The following is a 25000-nucleotide window of genomic DNA, read 5'->3' as shown; positions in this document are numbered from 1 at the left end:
TTACAACTACCGATGTTCAGCTCAGTTGCAACTGTGCTCTCCCCCCTGGTTTTTGATCTCTCCCCATCACCTCTGTTAACATACTGGTTAAAACTGCCCCCCACCCAGAGCGCAGCGTGGATTCGGACTGCACTCACCTGTGCAGGAGAACTCGTGCTTCTGTATCTCTGCCACGTTAAGTCCTCGGAGGTCAGGCGGAGCAGTGCACTGAGTGAAGAGACCGATCTGTGGGCGTTGGCGGAGCCATTGAGAGAGCCAGGACAGGTGGCAGTCGCAGTAGAGGTGGTTGGAGTGCAGGCGACTGTCAGACAAGAAGACAATGCATCAGTGAAGCTCTATCTGGTTACCTGAGCTGAGTGGTATTATTACGGGTCTGTTAACCCAGCTAATGTTCTGGGATCCAAGTTCGAATCCCACGGCAGCAGGTGGTGGAATTTGAGTTCAATTAAAAATCTGGAATTAAGAATCTAAATGATGATTGTGAATCAATTGTCAGGAAAACCCCATCTGGTACACGATTGTCCTTTGGGAAAGGAAACTGCTATCTTTACCCGGTCTGGCTTAAATCTGACTCCAGACCCACAGCAATGTGGTTGACTTTTAGCTGCCCTTTGGGATGAGCAGGGGAGCGATGCCATCAGCCCATGAATGCACAAAAAAAATTAATATGAAGCCATCAACCTCTTTCAGGTAGATCCCAACAGAATGTGTAGGAAATGTAAAAAAGCCCACAATAGGATCTCTGAAGAGTCTGTGTGTAGGGAGCTTTACTCCAATTGGTTTCCTCCCACAGTCCAAAGATGTGCAGGTTAGGTGAATTGGCCATGCTAAATTGCCCACAGTGTTCAGGGAGGTGTAGGTTAGGTGCATTAGTCGGGTAAATTTAGGGTATGGGGAATGGGTCTGGGTGGGTTACTCTTCGGAGGTTCAGTGTAGACCTGTTGGGCTGAAGGGCCTGTTTCCACACTGTAGGGATTCTATGATTAGATGATGATTAATGATGAGGATCATTGATGGAAGGACAAGTATTGTTGAAAACAGTTTGACATCGATAGAATTTCAGGTCCATATGCAGTTGACTCCCTAAACAAAGATTTGGGCTGAAATGGGAACATCAGGAAACAATTGGGACTCAGCTCTCAAGCATTCTCTAGCACTTACAACCTCATCTCAAAAGGAAGAATAGATGCCCAACATAGAAACTGGGCAGCAGTTAAGGAACGGTACTGCAGAATGGATTTTAGATGCGGGGGAGATGGCTGAAGATAGGTGTTTGATGGTGCAGAGTAAAGATTAATCCCGGATCTTCTCTCTTGTTGTATCAAGAAAGAAAGAATTTTTAAAGCATTTTCACTACTTAAGACAGCTCAAAGTGCTCAAGCAGTAATTAGGTTCTTACAAAGTATTATCACAGTTAAAATGGAGCAGCCAATTTGGACAGCAAGTTCCCACTAATAGCAAAATGACAAAGACTAAATAATTTATTTTCTTAATTGGTGCAGGACCCCAGGAAGAAATCCCCCTGTTTTGCTTCATTAAGCCCAGTTGAATCAGAGTCTGAATTCAATGTCATATCTGAGAGGTAGCTCTTCTAAGAGTTCAATGCTCCCTCAGTATGGTACTGGGAGTGCCACACCAGAACTGTCAGTGGGTTCTAGAACTGACAATGAGATGACAGAACTACCCACTAAGCCCCAGCAATACTACTTGGTGATGTCACAGGTTTTGGTGAGGTCAAAGGGTTTGGTAATGTCACAGGATTTAGTAACCGTAAGACATAGGAACAGAAGTAAGCTATTCAGTGCATCAAATCAATTAGATCATGGCTGATATGATGGTCTAATATTGAATGTACTTAATAATCCAATCTTGACAGCCCTCTGTGGTGAAGAATTCCACAGATTCATTACCCTTTGAGAGAAGAAATTCCTCCTTAACTCTGTCTTAAATGTGGGACTCATTATTCTAAAATCATGGCCTCTGTCCCTAGTCTCTCCCACAAGTGGAAATAACCTTTCCTCATCAACTCTATCAAGACCTCTAAGAGTCTTGTATGTTTCAACAAGGTCACCTCTCATTCTTCCAAATGCCAACAAGTTCATGTCCAACCTGCTTAAGCTTTCCTCATAAGACAGTCCCTCCATATTGGTATCAGAGTCAAGATTAGAGTGGTGCTGGAAAAGCACAGCAGGTTAGGCAGCATCCGAGGAGTAGGAAAATCGATGTTTCGGACAAAAGCCCTTCATCAGGAATTCCTCCTCAGATGCTACCTGACCTGCTGTGCTTTTCCAGCACCGCTCCAATTTTGACTCTGACCTCCAGCATCTGCAGTACCCACATCCGCCATATTGGTATCAGCCCAGTGAACCTTCTCCGGACTGCGTCAATGCCTGTATATGTTTCAGTAGACAAGGGGGCCCAAAACCTCACATTATCCCAGTTGTGGTCTGGCTGGGGGGGGGGGGGGGGGGGGGGAGAGATGGGGCTTGAAGAGGTGGCTCCACAGCACTGAGGATGTCACCTAGAAAGGGAGTGAAACGTCTGCAAACCAACTTCCTAGCTCGGTGAACGTACCCACAACAAATGGTCTGACTAATGTCTTGCATAGTTTCGGCAAAACCTCCCTGCATTTATACTCTTCAATAATGTCCAACTTGAAGGAAGGTGATGGCCTAGTGGCTTAATTGCTATTAATATCGCTTTATTAATCCAGAGACCCTAGTCATGTTGTGGGTGCCCAGGTTTGATCCCCACTATGGCAGATGGGGGAATCTGATTGAAGCCAATGTCAAATATCAGTTAAAAACCCATCTCGTTCATTAATGTTCTTGAGGGAGTAAAATTGCTGTCCTTACTTGGTCCAGCCTCCATGTGACTCCAAACCCACAGCAATATGCTTGGCACCTAACTACCCTCTGGGCAATTCAGGATGGGGAATAAAAGTTGGCCTGGACAGTGATGCCTGCGAATGAATATTGAAAAAACTTGTCTTCTCTATTACCCACTGTACTTGGACGCTAGCTTCTTGGGATTCATGGATGAGGATGTCCGAATCCTTCTCTACTGAGGCTCTCTGCAGTCTTTCTCCATTTAAATGATATTCAGCTCCTTTACTCTTCCTGCCAAAGAATGTAGGCGAGGTCATAGGATTTGGTGATGCCAAATGACCTCAGGAGGTCACAGGGAAAGGGGAGCTCTATGTAAAATGGATGTCTCCCTGAGCCAACAATTTACAGGTAGATACAGAGGTGACATGAACTAATAGAGAAGCATCCTGCATGTGTGATGAATAAAGATTATTAGATTCTTCTGTAGGACTTTAAACAAGAAATAAACATGCTCAGGTAAAAACAGATGCTCAGGTGGTCCGGTGTTAATTGCTCCTGGTGGTTTACTGGTGAGAGAGACAGAGAGAGTACGGGGGCTGCAGTGACTTTGAGAGAATGTCATTATTCATAGCCATTTTACACTCACTGTCTTGGAAGAGTCACAGACACTGAGGCAGAGGGGGTGGGGAGGTTCAAGCAACATGCCAAGTCCGGGGAGACCAGTGAACCAAATTACGAGACGGCAAAATCAATATAATATGATTAAGTCAGCTTTCCAAGCTCCTCACGCTGCCCCGCGGGCCAAGCGCTGAAAGTAATTACCCATCTTGAGTGTGTGGCTTTCTCTAGCATTGTCAATACCTCAAGGTTAATTTACTCTTTCCAGTAAAGCACGTTGCTGTGTAAGGGATTTTGTTAATGATTGTGGAAACAAGGTGGAAGGGCAAGGCCTAGAGTTCAGGACACATTCCAAAATCAGATATTAAGGTCATTCGGGAGGGAAGTGAAGCCAAGTTCCAGTGTTTAAAAAGAGCCCATCGACTTTAGGACTGATGGAGGTGAGGAATTCCACAGCTTTCAGCATTTTGTGGGAAACACATCTGCCAATTTGTAAACAGCAAGATCCCACACAATGCAATAAAATAAATGAGATCATACCATTGTATACTCATTGGCTGAGGGATAACCATTGGCCAGGACTGAATGAGAATGTCTCTACTCTTCAAGCCCACTTGAAGAAAAGCAGTACCTCTGATAGTGTAGCACTCCCATAGCGTTGCACTGGGAGTGTCAGCCTAAATGGTGTGCTCGGGGCTCTGGAGTGCGGTTGGAATCCATAGTCTCCTGATGTATAGCTCTCAGCCATACCATTTACAAACAACCGAGAGTTTAGAAGGGCCAACAGAGGGAACTGTACAAAAGAATTGAAATTGCTGGAAAAGCCCAGCAGATTTGGCAGCATCAATGGAGAGGCAGATTCACTGAGGGAGGGTCACCAGACCCAAAACATTAACTCTGATTTCTCTCCACAGATGTTGCCAAATCTGCTGAGCTTTTCCAGCAATTTCTGTTTTTGTTCCTGATAGCCATTGTCCGTGGTTGTTTTAGAAATGGACTGGCTCTGGTAGGAAGAATTGAAATGGAGTTTCAAAAAGGAATAGGAATTTGGACAGTGATTTGGGGATGAACTCTGCTGGACATTTTAAGATGTGGAACTAGGACTGGCTTTCTTTAATGAAACCCATTACCTGCAGGGTATGTGAACTCATCTACTTTCTCAAATTGTTGGACTACCCATGAACAGTATCTGTTGTTATTGACTGATAGCCTTGACTAGACAAGGACTGTCTCACCTGCTTCACTGTTGAACTGCAGGATTGATATCACTGTTAAGAAGATAGGAAACCAGCAGCAGGAGTAGACCATTCAGCCCCTCAAACCTGCCCCATCATCCTAGATCATGGCTGGTCAACTACACCAATGCCGCATTCCCACATCATCCTCATAGCCCTTGATGTCATTATTAACTAGAAACCGAAACGTCGAATCTCCTGTTCCTTGGATGCTGCCTGACCTGCTGCGCTTTTCCAGCAACACATTTTTAACACGAAATCTATCAATCTTGGTCTTGAACTTACTTAATGACAGAGCGTCCATACCCCAGAGGTACAGAATTCCAGAGATTCATCACCATCTGACATTTCTCCTTACCTCAGGTTGAAATGATTTGCCCTTTACCCCAAGACTTGTCTACACAGAGGTATAGACACACACACACACACACACACACACACACACACACACACACACACACGGACACAGACGGACACAGACAGACAGACAGACACGCACAGACGAACACACATGGATGGACACAGACAGATAGACAGACACACATTTACACACACACAGATGGTCACAGACACACACACACACACACACACACACACACACACACACACACACACACACACACACACACACAGACACACACACATACAGACACACACACACACACACACACAGACACACACATACACAGACACACACACACACACACCTGCTCCACCTTGACCTTGTTGTGAGGTTACAGATACACTCTCTGAACTGAAAGCAGTCTGCATGGTGTGATTTCCCATCAGTCAGATTTCATTGTGACGAGGACTTTAGTCAATTCGAGTTTGATCCATCGGGAGAGAATGGGAATGGATTTGGTTCATGCACAGCTTCTGAGCTGTTACTTGCTGTTGAGAGTAACCCCACACATGGGAGCTTGCAACAGACCAAATTAAATTTCCATTTGAAAAACGACACATTTAATCAACATGGGTCAGACAAGTACTGCCTTAATGCAAAGAGATTTAAACATTTCAAAGTCTCTTGGATGATAAATGAGTACAGAATGATTGCTGAGTTGAAAGTGGGCAAATTGGATTTGAAAAACAAAGACTTCTGGAGTTGAATGTATAAATCTTCTTTTAAACCATGTCAGAAAATGTTCTCCTCATTAAGGTGGGGAGGTAGCAGTGCTGATCACTGCAGCAGATTGCAACATATATCACCTACTGTCCCCATCTCACACTCCCAGGATAGGTACGTACAGAGTGAGATACAAAGGGACCTCTGTACTGCCCCCATTAACACTCCCAGGATGGGTGCAGCACAGGGTTAAATACAGAGTGATACTTCATTAACACTCACAGGACACGTACAACACGGGCTCAGATCTAAAGTTAAAGAACAATCATCTAGAGCTCTGGCAATTCCCTATCTCCTGTTGACCTCTTGGGCAATGAATATCAATTCCATTCTGAAGAAGGGTCACTGGACTTGTAACGGTTAATTCTTTTCTCTCCACTGATGATGCCAGACCTGCTGAGTTTCTTCAGCAACTTCTGTTTTTGTTGTTGTTGCTGGGTTATTTTAAGGGGCAGGCTGGCTCCAGCTCTATTTTTCGATGTGGAGCGTGTCTCTTTCACCTCACTTTCCACCACGAAGACCCATGAAGGGAAGAGGAGGGGGAAAGGAATTATGCTTTATTGGAGCTCAATGAAATTGAATATTCATCTCTTTAGGAAAGGTACTGTCTTGTTGAATTGACCAAAATCTCTCAAGCTGCACGTGGAACAGTCTGTACTAGGTGTTACATCATTCGAACAACAGGGAGCCAGTTAGCTCAGTTGGCTGGTTTGCAATGCAGAGTAATATTAGCAGTGTGGGTTCAAATCCTGCCATGAAGCCATGAAGCACTCTCCACCTCAACCTCTCCCCTCACCTGAGCAATGATGACCCTCATGTCAAGCTACCACCAGATATCCCTTTCATTAGATTAGATTAGATTACTTACAGTGTGGAAACAGGCCCTTCGGCCCAACAAGTCCACACCGACCCGTCGAAGCACAACCCACCCATACCCCTACATTTACCCCTTACCTAACACTACGGGCAATTTAACACGGTCATTTCACCTGACCCGCACATCTTTGGAGGGTGGGAGGAAACTGGAGCACCCGGAGGAAACCCACGCAGACACGAGGAGAACGTGCAAACTCCACACAGTCATTTGCCTGAGGCGGGAATTGAACCCTGGTCTCTGGCGCTGTGAGGCAGCAGTGCTAACCACTGTGCCACCGTGCCACCCATCTTTAATGATAGAGCAGCCCTCTCGTCTGCTAGGACTTTACTTTTATCAGTGGTATCAAGGTGTGATGTACTGGAACTTCAGTTGGTCAGACTGTTGTCGGTTGTCAGTCTAAGACACACTCCAGCAAGATGAGCATATAATTTAAACTGTCACAGTACTACAGGGAGAGTGCTACACTATCAACTGGGCTGTTTATCAGATAAGATGCTCAGCCAAAGCCTTATCTGCCCTCTCAGGTAGATGGAGGATTATCTGGAACAATTTTGAAGTGTAGAGGGGGGCTTCTACATAATATCTTCACCAACCTCAACCAACATCATAAACCAGCTGAGGTAGTCATGACCACATTGTTGTTAGTGGAAGCTTGCTGCACACAAATTGGCTGTGACAACACTTCAAAACAAACAGTATCATTGGCTATAAAGGAATTTGGGTCTCTCTGAGGTTTTGAAAGGCAGTATAAAAATACAAGTCCTTCCAAGTCTTTCTTTAATTAGCGCTGTTATATTCTTCTCATTTTTGACCAGCTACACCTCACTTCCTCAAAACCTCAATCAAATTATGAGACAAGACCTCCTCCGCAAAAAGCCATGCTGACTATCCCCAATAAGTCCATTCTTTTCCAAATGCATGTAAATCCTGTCCCCTAAAAATGTTCTTCAATAATTTCCCTACCACTGATGGAAAGCTCATGAGTCTACAATTTCCTGGATTTTCCCTGTTGCTTTTCTCAAACAAAGGAACAATATTGGCTAATCTCCGAATGTCTGGGATCATGGCTATGGCTAAAGTGGATACAAAGTCATAGATACATACATTATGAAAACAAACCCTTTGGTTCAGCCAGACCACGCCAACCGTATTCCCAAACTAAACCAGTCCCACCTCCCTGCTCCTGGCTCATATCCGTCCAAACCGCTCCTACTCATGTCCTTAAATAATGTCTTTTCAATGTTGCGACTCTGCCTGCATCCACCACTCCCTCTGGCAGTTCATTCCACTTACTAATCACGCTCTGTGTGAAAAAGTTGCCCTTCATGTGCTTTTTAAAACTTTCTGCTCTCACCTTAAAAATATGCCCCTTAGATTTGGACTCCCCAGGGAAAAGACCCTTGTCATTCAACTTATCTATGTCCTTCAGGATTTTATAAACATTTATAAGTGTAAAAGGTCCCAGCCTATTTCTATAACTCTGATCCCCCCAAACCCTGCGACCCCACATCCTGGTAAATCTTTTCTGAACGCTCTCCAGTTTAATAATAGCTTTCTATAGCAGGGGCACCAGAACTGTACACAGTACTCCAGAAGAGGCCTCACCAATGTCCTGTACAACCTCAAAAAATAGCTGCCCCAGCAATTGCTTCCCTGCCTCTCTCAGTATCCTGGGATAAATCCCAGAAGGCCCTGAGCACTCATTGACCTTAACATTCTTCAAGACATCCAACACCTCTTCCTTTTTAATAGTGACATGTCCTAAAATATTAACATAACCCTCCCTAATCTGATCATTAACTATGTCCTTCAGCTTGGTGAATACCAATGTGAAGTACTCAATAAGAACCTCACCCACTTCTTCCAGATTCACACAATAATTTCATCCTTTGTCCTGGAGTGGACCTTTCCCTTTCTGTCTTGCTTCTAAAATGCGTATAAAATGCCTTGGGATTCCCTCAAATCCAACTTGCCAAGAACATTTCATGGCTCCTTTTAGCCTTCCTAATTCCTTCTTTAGATTCTTTGCTGCTTCCTTTATATTCCTAAAGGGCTTTGCCTGTTTGGTAAATTGGGATGAAAGAAATCTTCATCTCCCTCTAATATTTATACTAATTAAGAGCATAAGACCATAAGAAATGGGAACCAGGAAGAGACCGTTGGGCACCTTGTGCCTGCTCCATCATTTAGTGGGATCATGGCTGATCCAACATTCCTCATGTCCACATTCCCCATAATGCTTGATTCCCCTTCAGATGGAGAATCCATCTCTCTCTCATCCTTAGATATACACAAGGACTCTTGCCCCCACAGCTCTCTGTGGCAAAGAGTTCCAAAGACTTAACACTTTGAGAGAAAAAAAATTGCTCCTCATCTCAGTTTTAAATTGGTGTCCCTTTATTCTGAGACTATGCCGCTTGGTCCTAGACTCTCCCAGGAGACTCTCAGCATTTACCCTGTCAAAACCCTTCAGAATCCCATGTGTTTCAATGAGATCACATCTCATTCTTCTAACCTCCAGTGAGTAGAATCCCAACCTGTTTAACCTTTGCTTATTAGACAATCCCTCTGAACCAGGGATCATCCTAGTGAACCTCCTTTGAATGGTCTCCAATGAAATAATACTTTTCCTAAAAAAGGGGATCAAAACTGCTCACAGTACCCTAAATGTGATCTTACCAGCACCTTGCGCAGTTGCACTAAGACCTCCCTACTCTTATACTCCAATCCCTTTGAAATAAGGGCCAACATTCTAGTAACCTTCCTGATTATCTGCTGCACTGTTGTGCTAGCTTTCTGTATTTTGCACAAGTACTTCCAAGTCATTTTGTGTTGCAGTTTTGTGCAGATTTTCTCCCATACAAAATGAACAACTTCACATTTTCCCATTTCATACTCCACTTGCTAACTTGTTGCCCACTTATTTAACCTATCAATATCTCTCTGTAAATGGTTTGTATCCCTCTCACACCTGCCTTTCCATCTATTTTTGTGTTGTCTGCAAATTTGGTGACAGCACGCTCACTTCCTCCCTCTTAATCATTCACATATATTGTAAACAACTGTGGTATTGTGGTCCCAGCACTGATCCCTGTGGACCCCCACTGGACACAGGTCGCCAAACTGAAAATGAACCTTATCCCCACTCAATGTTTCCTGCCCATTAGCCCATTAGCCCATTTTCTATCCATGTTATTATACAACCTCCAACACTGTGGGTTCTTATCATGTGATTTAATCTTTTGTGAGAACCTTGTCGAATCCCTTCTTGAAGTCCGTATACAACACATCTGCTGGTCCCCCTCTATCCACTCTGATTGAGACTTCCTTTAAAATCTCTAATAAATTAGTTTAAGACACGATTTTCCTTTCATGAAATCACACTGACTCTGCTTGATTAGGTTATGATCTTCCAAATGTGCTGCTATTACTTCCTTAATAATTGAATCCAATATCTTCACTCCCCTAAATGTCTTTGAAGGAAGGAAATTGTGATCCTTACCTACATGTGACTCCAGATGCAGAGCAATGTGGTCGACTCCTAACTGCCCATCCCAGAGGGATCGCATTCAGGAGGGTAATAACTGCTGGCCGAGTGAGTGATGATCTCAGCTCATGAATGAAGACAAAAAAAAGTCCTCATCTTGTAACTGTGCAGTTCTGGTAATGTCCTTGTAAATGTCCTCTGTCCCCTGCTAATGTAATTACATCCTCTCTGAATTAAAGTGACCAAACTGCACAGAGTGTCCCAGCTGCTGTCTACTTTGTGCAGAGCTGGGATTACCTCACTATTTATTTACTCAGTCAGTGACTGATTAATAAAGGATTCCATATGCCTTCTTAGTTATCGCTTTTACCCAACCTGACCCCTTCAGGGATCTGAGCTGAAAAATGTGTTGCTGGGAAAGCGCAGCAGGTCAGGCAGCTTCCAAGGAGCAGGAGAATCAACGTTTCGGTCATAAGCCCTTCTCCAGGGATCTGTGGATATTCACTCCAAGGTCCCTCCTTTCCTCTAGACCTCGCAGTATCCACTACCTTTTACTTATTCCTTTGCCTTCCCCAAATGCAGTCCTTATCTTTGCATTGGATTTCATTTGCCAATTGTCTGACCAGCCTGATGATACCATTCAGTAGTCTACAGCTTCCCTCCCCACCATCCCTCTTATGCTTCAGCAATGCCAACCCTCCTTACTTCAGCAAATGTTTTGATTATACCTCTTATTTTCTGCCTGTTCAGATTTTAGACCCATGCACAATTTCCTGGAGTTCATCCATGTTTCTGTTTACACTAATGGCACATCTGTCCTTGTTACAGTCACTTCTTGATATCTCATCAAGGTTATTAAAGAGCTGATAGGTCTTGTACTTACAAGGTGCGAAGCTTTGGCATGTGGTTAAAGCTGGAGACAGGGATATTGCTGATATTGTTGTTATTCAGGGTCCTGAAAAAGACAATAGAGAACAATTAACTAACCACCCTTTTTTTATCTTTACCTTTTGATTTTATTTCCTTCAACTGTAGCAAAGGAAAGAAAGATCCTGTATTCCTATAGCATCTTTTATCATTACAGGACCTTTGAAAGCCATGCACAGTCAATGAAGCACACTTAGACTTTAACATTGCCAAAAAGAGACATGAAGTTTAAGATTTTCATCATGTAGCTGGTGGAATTAAATTCAACTTCTAAAAACCTAAAACTTAAAACTATTCTCAACAATAATCCATCACGCTCACTGATGCTCTTTAGATGTTGTCTTTGCCTGATCTGGTCCACATGTGACTCCAGACCCATAGCAATGTGGTTGATTCTTAGCTGTTCACTGAAATAGTCAAGCAGGACACCCAGTCCAAGGGCCATTGGGAATCAGTAACAAATTCTGAGCATATCAGTGACGTTCCATGACAGAATATAAAAGAGTATGGGAAAGACTTACAGAACCTCCAGGCTCCTGAGGGCTCGGAACGCCCCTTCCTCAATGCAAGTAATTTGGTTTTTATCAAGTTGCCTGTTGTAAAAGTGAGACAAGGAATATTGAGGCCATTAGCAGTGAAACCATAAACATTCAGGCCACTTATCTACATTTTGTCTTTGCTAGGCCCTAAGCCTTAGGCCATGAACAAACCTGTAAAGATTTCTTTCTGTTGTTGACATGTTACTCTAATGTTTGGCCTCATACTATTTGCAACCCTCTCTATGGGCTCTGCTTTTTACAGCAAGAGCTTTGAATTCCTTTCTTCTTTCATCATCTGAGATAGTCAGACCGCTGGTCAGGGGGAAGGCACAGAGTGCGAGAGAAGATGAGAGGTGGATGGAGAGTGGGAAAGATGAACTGAAGCCGGGAATAAATAGGGAGAGATAGAAAATGTGAGAGATGGATGAAACATTGGAGAGAAATGGAGAGCTGGATAGAAAGCAGACGAGATAGTTGGACAGAAACTGGAGGAAGTAATCAGAAAAGGAGAACAGAAAACAACCTAACATTGAGAGAGTGCACAAAATGGGGAGAGAAAGAGGGAGACACAGAAATCCAATGACACAGAGTGCAGATGGAGAGAGTAACAGGGAGTTAAAAATAGAGATGGAGTTAGAGGCAATAGAGAGAGAAACTGAATTGAGAAAGATAGGATTGGAGATGGAGTAATGATGGAGAAAAAGACAGAGTGAAGTAGATGGAGAGGACAGACGGGTAAACAATGCTTTCTAATGTTTTATGAAGGATGGATTTTCTCAATGACATACAGTGCTTCTTATTTTAAATCACTCCCATTGATTTCATTCGCCACTAACACACAGCTGGGCCACGAATTACAGTTGAGCTGGAAGTTAATCTCTGAGCCGATGACCACTGACCTTTAGCAGGGAAGAAACATTGATTTTGTCTTATTTCTTGTCTTGTTTAGGAAGAAGGACTAACGTTGACATTGGAACTGGCCTGGGAAATGGCAGGATTGCTTTCTGTTATTCCCATCATGAGGAATTTAATCAAACAGACAAGTAAAGTTCAGATGTATTTTGAACGTTCGATTTCAATTTTCTTGGAACACTCTTTGTTGATTCAATAAATATTGGAGATGGAGGAGAATAGGCTATTTGCCTGAGTGAGGCCAAGAGGTCATGCATCTGAACCTGCAGGAATCCATCCATACAAAGTTACCATTGATCTGAAACTGAACTGGACTAGCCGTATCAATACTGTGGTTACAAGAACACGTCAGAGGCTTGAAATCCTGCAGCAAATAACTCACTTCCTGGTTCTCCAAAAGTCAATCCACCAACTACAAGGCACAAGTCAGAAGGGTTACAGAATACTACCCACTTGCCTGGACGAGCGCAGTCCCAACAATTCAGGAAGCATAACACCATCCACAATTGAGCAACCCACTTGACTGGCATCCCATCTAACGGCTTAAATATTCATTCCCTGCACCACTGATAGGCTGTGGCAGTAGTGTGTACCATCTGCAGCAACCGACCCAGACATGTCCAACAGCATCTTTCAAACCTATGATCTCTCTCACCTTGAAAGACAAGGACACCAGATACATGGGATCACTACATTCTGGAACCCATATTATAGGAGGGATGTGAATGTCCTGGAGACAGTGCCGAGGAGATGTACCAGAATGGTGCCTGGGCTGGAGAGTTGTGGGTGTGAAGAGAGATTGGGTAGACCGGGCTTGTTTTCCTCAGAGCAGAAGAAATTGGGAAGGGGCGTGACTGAGATGTTTAAACTTATGAGGGGCAGAGATAGGGTATAGAGGAAGAAACTTTTCCCCTTGATGGAGGGATTAATGACTAGATTTAAGACAAGGGGCAGAAGATTTAGAGGAGATGTGAAAAAGAAATGTTTTTACCCAGAGGGTGGTAGGAATCTGAAACTCCCTGCCTGTAAGGGTGATAGAGGGAGAAACTCACTGAAAGTGAAGAAGTATTTAGATGTTCACTGGTGATGCCAAGGCATACAAGGCTATACACCAAGAGCTGGAAAATGGGATTAGAATAGTTAGGTAGTTATTTCTGACCAGCATGGACACAATGGGCCAAAGGGTCTTTTTCTATATTGTAGATCTTTATGACTCTATGATCACCACCTACAAGTTCCCCTCCAGGTCACACACCATTCTCAACTGGAAATATATCAATGTTGCTTTGTTATCAGAGGATCAAAATCCTACAACACTTTTACCATATGCCTTCATCTACACCCTGAGGACTACAGTGGTCAAGGAAGGCAGCTCACATCACGTTCTCCAGGGTAATGGGGCATGGGCAATAAATGCCTACCCAGCCAGCGAAGCAACCATGCATCTCTCTGAAAAGGAGCAATTTCTGGTTTGCTGGGGTGTGTGTGCGAGAATCTAACCATTGCTCCTTGACATTCAATAATGCTACTATCACTGAATCCCCCATTATCAATATCCTGGGCATTACCATTGACCAGAAACTTAACCAGACTAGCTATAAACTCAGTAGACACAAGAGCAGGTCAGAGGCTAGGAATCCTGCAACAAGTAGCTCACTTCCTGATTTCCCTCCTGATATCCTTTTAGCAAAGGATAATGAGTGCCACTGGAATCAAGAGTCACAAACTGAAATCTGACTGAACAGGTATGTTTCTGAGCTGCTCTTCCAAAGGGAAGACTTAATCAGCATATCGCTGAGGGGACAGAATCTCACTAATGTAGCAGAGGGTTAACATACAGTCTCTCAGTGGGGATGAGCCAGAGGGAGAGAGAGAGGGCAGTGCAGGAAGGGTCTTGAAGAGCAATGTAGAGAGAGGTTTGACCGGGAGGCTGTACTCACAGATTCTTGAGGTCAGTTGCTCCACGGAAGGCCTTCCTGGGAATAGCCTGGATGAAATTTTCGCTCAGATCCCTGTGAAAATATCAGATTCCACATTACTCTGTGTCACTATCATTACCTCCTGTTTCTAACGTGCCAGTATCATTCTGTAAGGTTACTGTAAGTACATCACCCAACCTTCTACTCATTTGGGACCTTAGGCCAGAATTTGTTTTGGTCCTGTTGGAGTGGGCATGGTAGATGAGGGTGGGTTGTGAGAATCTAAACATTGCCCTTGACATTCAATCGTGTTACTATCACTGAATCCCCCATAATCAATATCCTGGGCATTACCATTCACCAGAAACTGATTTGGACTAGCTATAATCTCAGTCAGAATCTAGGAATCGTGCAGCAAGTAACTTACTCCCTGATTCCCCTGGGTCTGTCCACTATCCACACGGCATACATCAGGAGTCAGGCCTGGATGGGAACAATTCTAACCACATTTGAGAAGCTCCACAACGTCAAGGACGAAGCAGCCATCATGACTGGCATCTCATTCACGACCTCAAACACCCACTCCCTCCACCACCAACACACAGTGGCAGCAACATGTATCATTCACAAGCAGTACTGCAGCAGCCCACCAGGGTTCCTTTGACAGCACCTTCTAAACCCACAACCACTCCCACACAGCAGGGTCTAGGGCAGCAGATAAATGGGAACACTCCCAGCCCCTGCAAGTCCCCCTCTAAGCCACTCACTATCCTGACTTGGAAATAAATCGCTGTTCCTTCACTGTCACAGGATCAAATCCTGTAACTCCCTCCCTAACAGGACTGTGGATGTCCCTACACCCAAAGATTGCAGTGGTTCAGGAAGTCAGCTCACCACCATCTTCTCAACGACAACTGGGGACAGATAATAAAGCTGAAAATGTGTTGCTGGTTAAAGCACAGCAAGTCAGGCAGCATCCAAGGAACAGGAAATTCGACGTTTCGGGCCAGAGCCCATCAAAGGGCTCTGGCCCAAAACGTCGAATTTCCTGTTCCTTGGATGCTGCCTGACCTGCTGTGCTTTAACCAGCAACACATTTTCAGCTCTGATCTCCAGCATCTGCAGACCTCACTTTTTACTTGACAGATAATAAATGCTGGTCCACTTAGTGACACCATCCCATGATGGAATAAAACAAATCAATAATCAGGGGAAGGGCAGAGACCTGTTTTTTCTGGATGGTTTGGTTGGAGTCTCCATCTTGGAGATGGGAAGTTATATAATTAAAGAAACGCCATTGGATCAGAAATCCAGATGCTCAGGCTAATGTTCTGGGGTCAAACTCCCACTATGGCAACTGGTGAAATTTAAACTCAATAAATAAAACCTGGATTAAAAAGCTAGTCTCAATAATGATGACTATGAAACCACAATCAAAAATCCATCTTGCTCACTAATGTGCTACAAGAATAAAAGTCTGGTCTCTCTCTGAGTGTAAATCCACCTGTAAGAGGTCAATACTTAACTGTCAGCTGTTGATGCATAGCAGGAGGAAGGCCTCAACACCACCTCCTTATGGGTAATTAGGGGTGGGCATTAAATGAAAGTACTTGGTTGCCTTTAAAAATTCACCAGTGTTCATTAGGGAAAGATATCCTCACCCAGTCTGGCCTACACATGACCCCAGACCCACAGCAATGTAGTTGTCTTTAAAATGGCCCAACAAACTGCCTGGTTATGTTCAACATTAGGCAACTCACCACCATATCCTCAAGAGTAATTAGGAATGGGCAATAAGTGCTGGCCCAGCCAGTGACACCCATATCTCATGAACAAATGAAAGGAAACCTCCATGAATGTACCTGAGCATCTGTGGCACATCCTTCACAGAGCTCTTAGTCTCCCTCCTGCTGGTTCCCTTAGTGAACAGTTTTAGTGATGCACATATTCTCTATGGTTCCTCAAGTACACAATAGCCACTTATTGTGCAACAGAGAAGCTCAGTTGGATCACCTCATTTGCTTTGTAATTGATCAGTTGCCAATGTTGGACTGTTTGCTCTTCAATAGTAACCACACTCCTCCTTCCCCTCCTTCGTGTTCTCTCTCTCTCTCTCTCCAAACTGAGTCCCTGGCCTCTCCAGCAACAAAGAGGCTGAGATCTGAGATGGACACTCTGCTGTACTCTCCCTAAAAGTGGGTGAAAGTCAACATTAAAACAGATGAAAGATAGGGTACTAATCTGACAGGGTTCTCTGTGGAGATGGGCTTTGATCCCCGGTTTGTACAGGATAAGTGGAAGTTTCTGGAAGTCTGGTTTATTCAATTCACTAAATAAATTGTGTTAGGATTTGAAGACAATTGTTATTAATCTTCCTGCAGCTATTCATGAACCTTCTGTCACCACAAAGTGAATATTACAACTCACACCAAACCTTTCTTAATACAACCTGCTCCCACTCTGATCCCACTCCTGTCCCTGCCCAATCTCAATCCCATCCCTTGCTCTCTGGTCCAAAAATAAGGTGGGCATTTCTGACCTGGCAGGACTTTTCTGATTCAGTCACAGGATGTGAATGTTGCTGGCAAGACCAGCATGCATTGCCCTCCCCTCACTACCCTTGAGAAGAAGAGGTGGCTCACCACCTCCTTGAACTGGTGGACTCCATGTGCATCATGATTATTCATAGACATTTTGATACAAAGAGTAACTTCATGGACCATTCCAGAGGGAAGTGAAGTGACAAACACATTGCTGTCCGGGAGGCCTGACTGGATAAGACTTCCTTCCCAGAGCAGATTTACCCAGAATGTCACCTGACCTGGAGAGTTTCAGTAATGAAGAGAGATTGAACAGATTGGGGGTGTTTTCCTCAGAGCAGAGAGGGGACATGATTGACATGCATAAAATAAGGAGGGGCATAGACAGGGAGAAACCTTTCCCCTTGATGGGGAAAGGGGATCACAGATTTAAGAAGGTTTAGAGGATATGTGAGGAAAGGCTCTTTCACCCAGAAGGTGGTGGGAATCTGGAACTCTCTGCCTACAAGGGTGCTAGAGGCAGGAAACCTCATCACATTGAGGAAGTATTTAGATATGCATTTGCAATACCTAAGGCTATGGTTGAAGTGCTGGAAAAAGGGATTGGAATAGGTAGGTGGCTGTTTTTGACTGTTTCACAATGGGCCTGTGCAGTAGATCTCTGAGATTGACAAGCCAGATGGGGGGTTCCGACATTCCAATAGTTCCATGGTCATCTGTATTATTATAGATTTTTGATTCCACTCTTATTTATATGTCTGAATTTAAACTCTCCCACATACCAGAATAGAATTAAAATTAACATCTGTGCTTCTTCAGTCAAAGATTCCCAGTTACTTTTCCAGGGGAGATGATGATATAGTGGTAATGTCACAGCATTACTAATCCAGTAGACCCAAGATAATGGTCTGGGGACATGGTAGCAGCTGACAGAATTTGTAATTCATTAATCTTTGTTATAAAGTTAAAGCCATTAATAATGGTTACTGCAAATCTACCATTAATGATTGTTAAATCATGTTCTGGTTTATTAATGCCCTTTTAGGAAGGAAATCTGCCATCCTTACCTGGTCTGGCTTATATGTGACTCCAGACCCACAGCAACACAGTTTGACTCTTAGTTGACCTCTAGAATTGCCAGGTCAAATCATGGGATAGTCAATAAACGCAAGCCCTGTCAGCAATGTCCATATCCTGTGAAAGTAATATGACCAACATGCTACACTACCCAACCCTGGTTACAGACAAAAAAACTGCAGATGCTGGAATCCAAGGTAGACAGGCAGGAGGCTGGAAGAACACAGCAAGCCAGGCAGCATCAGGAGGGGGAGAAGTCAACGTTTTGCACGTAACCCTTCCTGAAACATCAACTTCTGCACCTGCTGATGCTTGCTGTGTTTTTCCAGCCTCCTGCCTGTCTACAGTACTAAATCCTAGCACAGTACAAATTAGACTTAGTTGCACAACTTTCAGAAGGTGTGAGGAAATATATGGAAAAATCCACTGACAAAAGAGATAGTGAAGAAACTGACTGTGATCCAGGATCAGAAGTATCAATGGAGACCACTTGGTCTTTTGAATTGTAACTCTGCAAACCAGGAAATCCACGTTCTATAGATGAAAAGGGTGGTAGAATATGCCCATGTCACTAAGAAATCACAAGCAATCTAAGGACTCACCATTACCCCATCTCAACCTGAGCTAGGCTCAAAACTTGTGGGAAAGACCAAAGTGAGTGATTGTATGCACATTTTAATATCATTAACATATCTAATGAGGACTCTGAAGCAATTTCTTTTCTCTGAGACTGGTTGGAGTGTGGAACTCATTACCTCATGTTGCAGAATAGCATTGAATCATAGAATTGTACAGCACAGGTTGAGACCGTTGAGCTATTCAGAATCTGTGCTTACTCTCCAGAGGGACAATATCATGAGTTTCATTCCCCCAGCTCTCTCCCCACATCTTGCTAATTTTACTTTTGCCCTTCAAGTATTCACTCAATTCTCTTTTAAAGGTTTGTATTGAAACTGGACGCCCCACCCAAACACGTGACAATAATGTTGGCCTACTCATTGACGCCCGTGTAAGAAGTAAAAAAAACCTCAAACATGCAGCAAGTTCCAAATCCTAATGACTCATTACATTCAGATGACTTTTCCCAAATGGCTCCTTTGCTAGTCACCTTAAAACCTCTTTATTTATCGAAGCCCGTCATGATTCTGAACGCCTCAATCGAATTTCTTCTGTATTTTCTCTTGGCAAGAGAGAACAGCTACTCCTGTTGTCCGTGTGACTGACGTCCCTTGTGGCAGGGACCACTCTAGTAAATCTCTCCTGCACATTTGCAGGGGGTGCATTTAGAGGCATGTACATTTAATGGAGAAACAAATGGAGCAATGTGCAGTCAGGTTCGTGACGGGGTAGCAGGAGGATGCTCTGGAGCTTGGACGTTGCAGAGCTGAGATTAGCACACTGGAGCTCTGTGGTGAGTTCCATTTCCTATTCTGCAAGATGTGTGTTGCCCACACTCCCCAGGTAGTCTCGACAGCTGCAACAATTTTTCTCTTCCTTGTTAACAGGCAGCCAATCCTTTGACAGACGGGCATGCCATGGAAACCTGATTTGTTTCCGTCTTGAATACATCGTTTGATTCAGTTGCTTGACTGTCACAGACAGACACAGGTGTGCCTGAGTTCTGGAGAGGAGGAGGGAGCCACAGTCTCTTCAAAATAAAAATCTGTGTCCATAAAGCTTTTTGGGGCATTCTGAGACCTCCAAAGGCGCTATAGAAACGCAAGACCTTTTCTGCTCTCTACATCAGGCAGCTCAGTAAAATCCCCTAAAGACAGCGATATCATTCAGAATTCATCTGACCCAATTATTCAATGGACTAAGAACATGAGATGGATTTTAGCATGGATACATGCCAGGTAATTTTAACAGTAGGATCTGAAACACTAACATGAAAATCGGATCTCTGTTAACCAGAGTGGAAGAGACAAAGTGTTGGACTGATTATTGACTGTTCACTGACAGTGTGGCGTGTATGTATCAGTCAGGGTAATTGTACATGGCAAAGGGGCCCAGGGGCACTGGGATATTTTAACACTCCGTGACCCAGTTGTACATTGGATGTAGCATCAGGTAATGCTCCACCAAACCAGAGATTCTAGCCACGGTTCAGTGGATGATTTCTGTGCTCAGGGCTCCATGTTAGAAGGATGGATTTGCGCAACTGTAGTTGTTTTCACTGAAGACTCTGACAGAAGCTAGCCCAGTCCAGAGAAAAGACCACCTCTGTGAGAGAAAACATTGCTAGATCAGATTCCTTACGGTGTGGAAACAAGCCCTTCAGCCCAACAGGTCCACACCGACCCTCCGAAGAGTAACCCATCCAGACCCATTTCCCTCTGACTAATGCACTAACATTATGGGCAATTTAACATGGCCAATTCACCAAATTTGGGCTTTGGATATCTTTGAAACATTGCTAAAGTTTGAGATGGCATCACCACTGCCTCACTGTGCCAGGGATGGGTTCAACACCATGCTCGGGTGGCTGTCTGGGTGGAGTTTTCACATTTTCCCCGCGTCTGCGTGGGTTTCCTTTGGGTGCTCTGGTTCCCTCCCACAGTCCAAAGAGGTGCAGGTGGGTGCTAAATTTTCCATAGTGTCCAGGGATGTACTGGTTCTGTGGGATATCCATGGGGAATGAAGGGTTTCAGGGATACTGTATGGGAGGGGATTGGATCCCGGTGGGATGCTCTTCAGAGGGTCAGTGCGGACGTGATGGGCCAAATGGCCTGCTTCCACACTGTTAGGATTCTATGATGGAGGTGCCACTGTGCTCTCTGCTTTGAGCAACTGCATCCCTCATGATTAGAGGGTCCATTACTGGGCACCAAGTAACAGAAAGGATGTTGGAAAAAAATGTTGGGGGTAGATATTCCAGTTATGAGGATAGATCAAAGAAGTTGGGGGGGCAACCTTATTTTGAGAAGTTTAAGAGGCAATTTGATTGAGGTGTTCAAAAATCATGAGGGGTTTAGACAGAGCAGATAGGGAGACACTATCTATGGGCAGAACGGTCAAGAACCTGAGGGCACTGAGTCAAGGTGAATGGCGACAGCAAGTTGTTAAATATCTTCAAGTCATTGCCTGAGAGTGTGCTGGAAGCAGATTCTATCAGCCCTTTTAAGAGAAAATTGTGTCAGATTATGCATGGCCATGAGGGTGGAGAAACGGGACTGGCTGAGATTCTCTCGCAGAGGGCTTCCATGAACACAATGGGCTGAATGGCCGTCTTCATGCTGTAACTAGATTATGATCCTAGGTTCTGGCATAAAGAACAATCTTAAAATGAGTGCGAGGCTGCCCTGGATGAAATCTGGAAGGACATTCCCAAACATAAGTTGGGGAAATCTGGAATCTTCTACTTTAAAAGCCAAGGCATGCTGGAGGGTGAGGGGGGTCAACTGAAACTTTCCATACCGGGATTGAGAATGACTTTTGGTGACAGCGTTAAAAGTTAATAAGCTAAGGCGGGTAAATGGAGGTGAAGCATGGGTCATTCCCAATCTCTTTGAGTGATAGAACAGGTTTGAGGGGTTGAATGGTCTGCTCGTGATGCTCCTAAGTGGATCTGCATGGATCCTAAACCAACTTGAGTCTGCTTCCCATGAAACAGGAAAAGCATATCCAAATGGTGGCACTGCCATCTGGCGTTTCTGATCATGACTAACAATGAGGGGCACCTCCAAGGGTGTGTGGGGTGGGGGGAGTTATGTCAACAGGCACTAATACCAATAATGACTTTTATTTATCCAGCACCTGAAGTAATTGCAGAGAGGTCAGTATCCTGTCACCAAGTCACCCTTTATTTACATACACACAGTATACATACACACTGACCTGCCTGCTCAGAGCCAGTCCCCAGACTGTCAGTGAGATCCACTTGGGTCCAATCACTACAGCACCTTTAATGTAGTAACACATCCTAAAGCACTGATCGGAAACATGAAAGGAAATCAAAATTTACATACGTACGGGGATTTGAGGACAGAGTGATCAAAGGTTCGGCTGAAGAATTACATTTGAAGAAGTTTATTAAAGAAGGAAAATAAGATAGAGAGGTGCGAGAAGGAAATTTCCAGAGTTTGGAACCCATGCAGATGAAGGGGTGACCACTCAGAGATTAAAGTCAGCAATGCAAAAGGGACCAGACTGAGGAGATTCCTGGAGAGCTCTGGGTCAGCTGGAGATTTACAGAAACAGGGAGGAGCTGAGGCTAGGGAGGGACTGCAAATCAGGAGGAGAATTTTCAAATCAAGACTTGCTTGACATGTGGGTGGTCAGCGAGAACAGCGGGTGAAAGGTGTTTGGGGCTTGCTGAGAGGTAAGAGCAGAAGTTGGGACAATCTCAAGATTTCTCTGGAGAGAATGTCCAATGGGGGTACAGGAGCAATGATCAGGAAGCTTGGGACAATTCCATTTAGGTGTAAGAATAGCAGCATGATGTTCAGCGCCTCCACAGCCAAGTGCTAAAAATGGCTCCCTTTGTGGAAGAGCCTCTTCCAGCTACAGGTCGTTTTGCTATAATGCACGTTTCGTTAATGTGAATTCGCCGTAACATGATAGACGAACTGGGGACACCGCTTCTAAACCGCAAACATTTAAAGCGTGCGTTGGCTGTCATGCGATTATAGCAGCAACACTCTAAGCATTGTTTCTAAAGTGTAATTTTACTATAATGCAGGTTGCACAAGGAAGCAACCATCATGTTATAGAAGTACCCGTACTCCCCTTCTCTCCAGGCCCGAGTAATGGTGAGTGTTTCCTCATGGACTGTCTGCCATCTTTACTGTGGGCAATGATGCAGCCTGGCCTTTAGGATAGCAATGAGATTTGGGCACGCTGGACAGTATGTTGCTTTTGTTATCCAGTGGAGTGGATTAACCATCCTGAGCATGATTCAATCACTGGTCATTCAGAGCTGACTCTTATAGCTTCTTTGTCCAAGTAGGAGTCCAGTATTTTAAGGTGAGAGGAGAAAGGTTTAAAAAACACATAAAGGGCAACGTTTTTACACAGAGATTGGTTTGTGTGTGGAATGTACTTACAGAGCAAATGGTGGATGTGGATAGTTACAATTTTTAAAAGACATTTAGGTAAGTATGTGAATAAGAAATGTTTGGAGGGATATGAGTCAAGTGCAGGCAGGTGGGACTAGTTTAGTTTTGGGATTATAGTCATCATGCACTGGTTGGACCAAAGGATCTGTTTCTGTTTTGTCTGAGTCTATGAATCTATGGGTGTAGCCAAATCTTACTAAATTTGTCCCTTAAACACAATTTCCATTCCAAAGGCCTGTCTCAGGTCTGATTTCCAGCCCACCTTACCATGCGCCATTCCCTAAACAACTTGCCATTCACAGAGATCCCAGAATTGACCAGCATCCCTCGAGCTGGAACCATCTTTAAAATCCCATTGTGCACCTGGACAAGCACTGTCTGTCCAGAGGTGACCTGCACGGTTCCTGACATTTCCCCAGGGCAAAAGGTACCCGGTCCTCGGTAGGCACTTCGATGTCCTGCTGTACGAGATGGGGCTCAAGTGAGTGTGTGTATGTGTGTGTATGTGTGTGTGTGTGTATGTGTGTGTATGTGCGTGTGTGTGTGTGTGCGTGCGTGTGTGTGTGTCTGGGGGGTGTGGTGGGTTAGTTGGTGGTGGTGGTAGTCTTCCTGTTCTCCTGGAACCAGCCACGACACCATTCATTGCCAACCTGCCCTGATTCTTAGCTGTCTGGAGAAACACTCATCACTGTAGGAAGGAGGTCAGTGACCTCTCCGCTCTGCCAGTGTAAGTGTCACCATCTTCTCTCCAATACCTCACTCCCACTCGATCTCTGCCACTATACCCATCTCCCTCATGGCTCTAGCTCCACCACTCTCATATTGCCTGCAATTTCTGCCTAACCCCCTCCCCCCACCACCCCCATTGCCCTTACCCACCCTCACCCCTGACACTAGTAACCCTGCAATGCCCTCTCCCATGTCTACTCTTACACCCTGGACACCTCCCCACCTGCACCAACAGCAGTGCCACCCACTTTCAACTCCCTTAATCTCTGCCTGTCTCTCACAGGAGGAAAACAGTCCACAGAAGGACAGAAAGAGCCAAGATGGGGGTGGTGGGCTACCTATCATCCAGATTCTAAGTGAGGAATGTTATCAATGATTACAAAGAGACTGGATGTTTTACTACCTGGTATGACAACTGTACCATTCAAGATTGGAGATGGTTATAGAGAGCGGCGAACTTGGCCCGGACAATCACAAAGGCCACCCTCCCATCTATAGAATCCATCTACCGGGTCCGCTGTCAAGGAAAGGCCGCCAGCATTCTCAAACATCCATCCCACCCTGGCAATGCTTTTCTACAACCTTTTTCATCGGGGAGAAGGTACAGAAGCCTGAACACACACACGCCAGCCGGTTTCGAAACAGTTTCTACCCTACTGTTGTTAGAATATTGAATGGACTCACAAACTCTTAACATTTGCCTGTAGCTGTGTTTTTGGTTTTGCTGCTGTTTACCTATTATTTATTTATCTATGCTACTTAACTCTGGGATCTGCCTGTATTGCTCACAAGACAAAGCTTTTGTTACAAGTGACAATAAATTCAATTCAATTCAATCCATTTCAATTGATCAATTGAAGGAATGGCAGATGGAGTTTAATTTGAATAAATATGAGTGTTGCATTTTTGTAAAACAAACTACAATAGGGCTTATACAATTAATGGTGGGGCCTTGGGAAGTGTTGTACAACAGAGAGACCTAGGGGTTCACGTACATAATTCTTTGAGATTTTCGTCAAGAAGATGGTTAAGAAGGCATTTAGCACACTTGCCTTCATTGCTCAGATCTTTGAGTCTAGGAGTTGGGATATCATGTTGTGGTTGTACAGGACATTGGTGGGGCTTCTTT

General features: G+C 44.3%; 1 protein-coding gene across 1 annotated transcript in view; it reads right to left on the bottom strand.

Moving 5' to 3' along the window:
- slit1a (slit homolog 1a (Drosophila)) overlaps positions 1-25000 on the bottom strand; it is a 278048-nt gene that overhangs the window by 137209 nt on the left and 115839 nt on the right. Inside the window, exons 5-8 of the mRNA XM_060842211.1 lie at positions 14490-14561; positions 11620-11691; positions 11055-11126; positions 138-301 (exon numbers count right to left, since the gene is read on the bottom strand). Of these exons, the coding sequence (XP_060698194.1) occupies positions 138-301; positions 11055-11126; positions 11620-11691; positions 14490-14561 (380 nt within the window). The remainder of the gene's footprint in view (positions 1-137; positions 302-11054; positions 11127-11619; positions 11692-14489; positions 14562-25000) is intronic.

The sequence above is a fragment of the Hemiscyllium ocellatum genome, chromosome 22 (assembly GCF_020745735.1).
Source record: "Hemiscyllium ocellatum isolate sHemOce1 chromosome 22, sHemOce1.pat.X.cur, whole genome shotgun sequence".
NCBI lineage: Eukaryota > Metazoa > Chordata > Chondrichthyes > Orectolobiformes > Hemiscylliidae > Hemiscyllium > Hemiscyllium ocellatum.
This window is presented reverse-complemented; position numbering and strand designations above follow the sequence as displayed.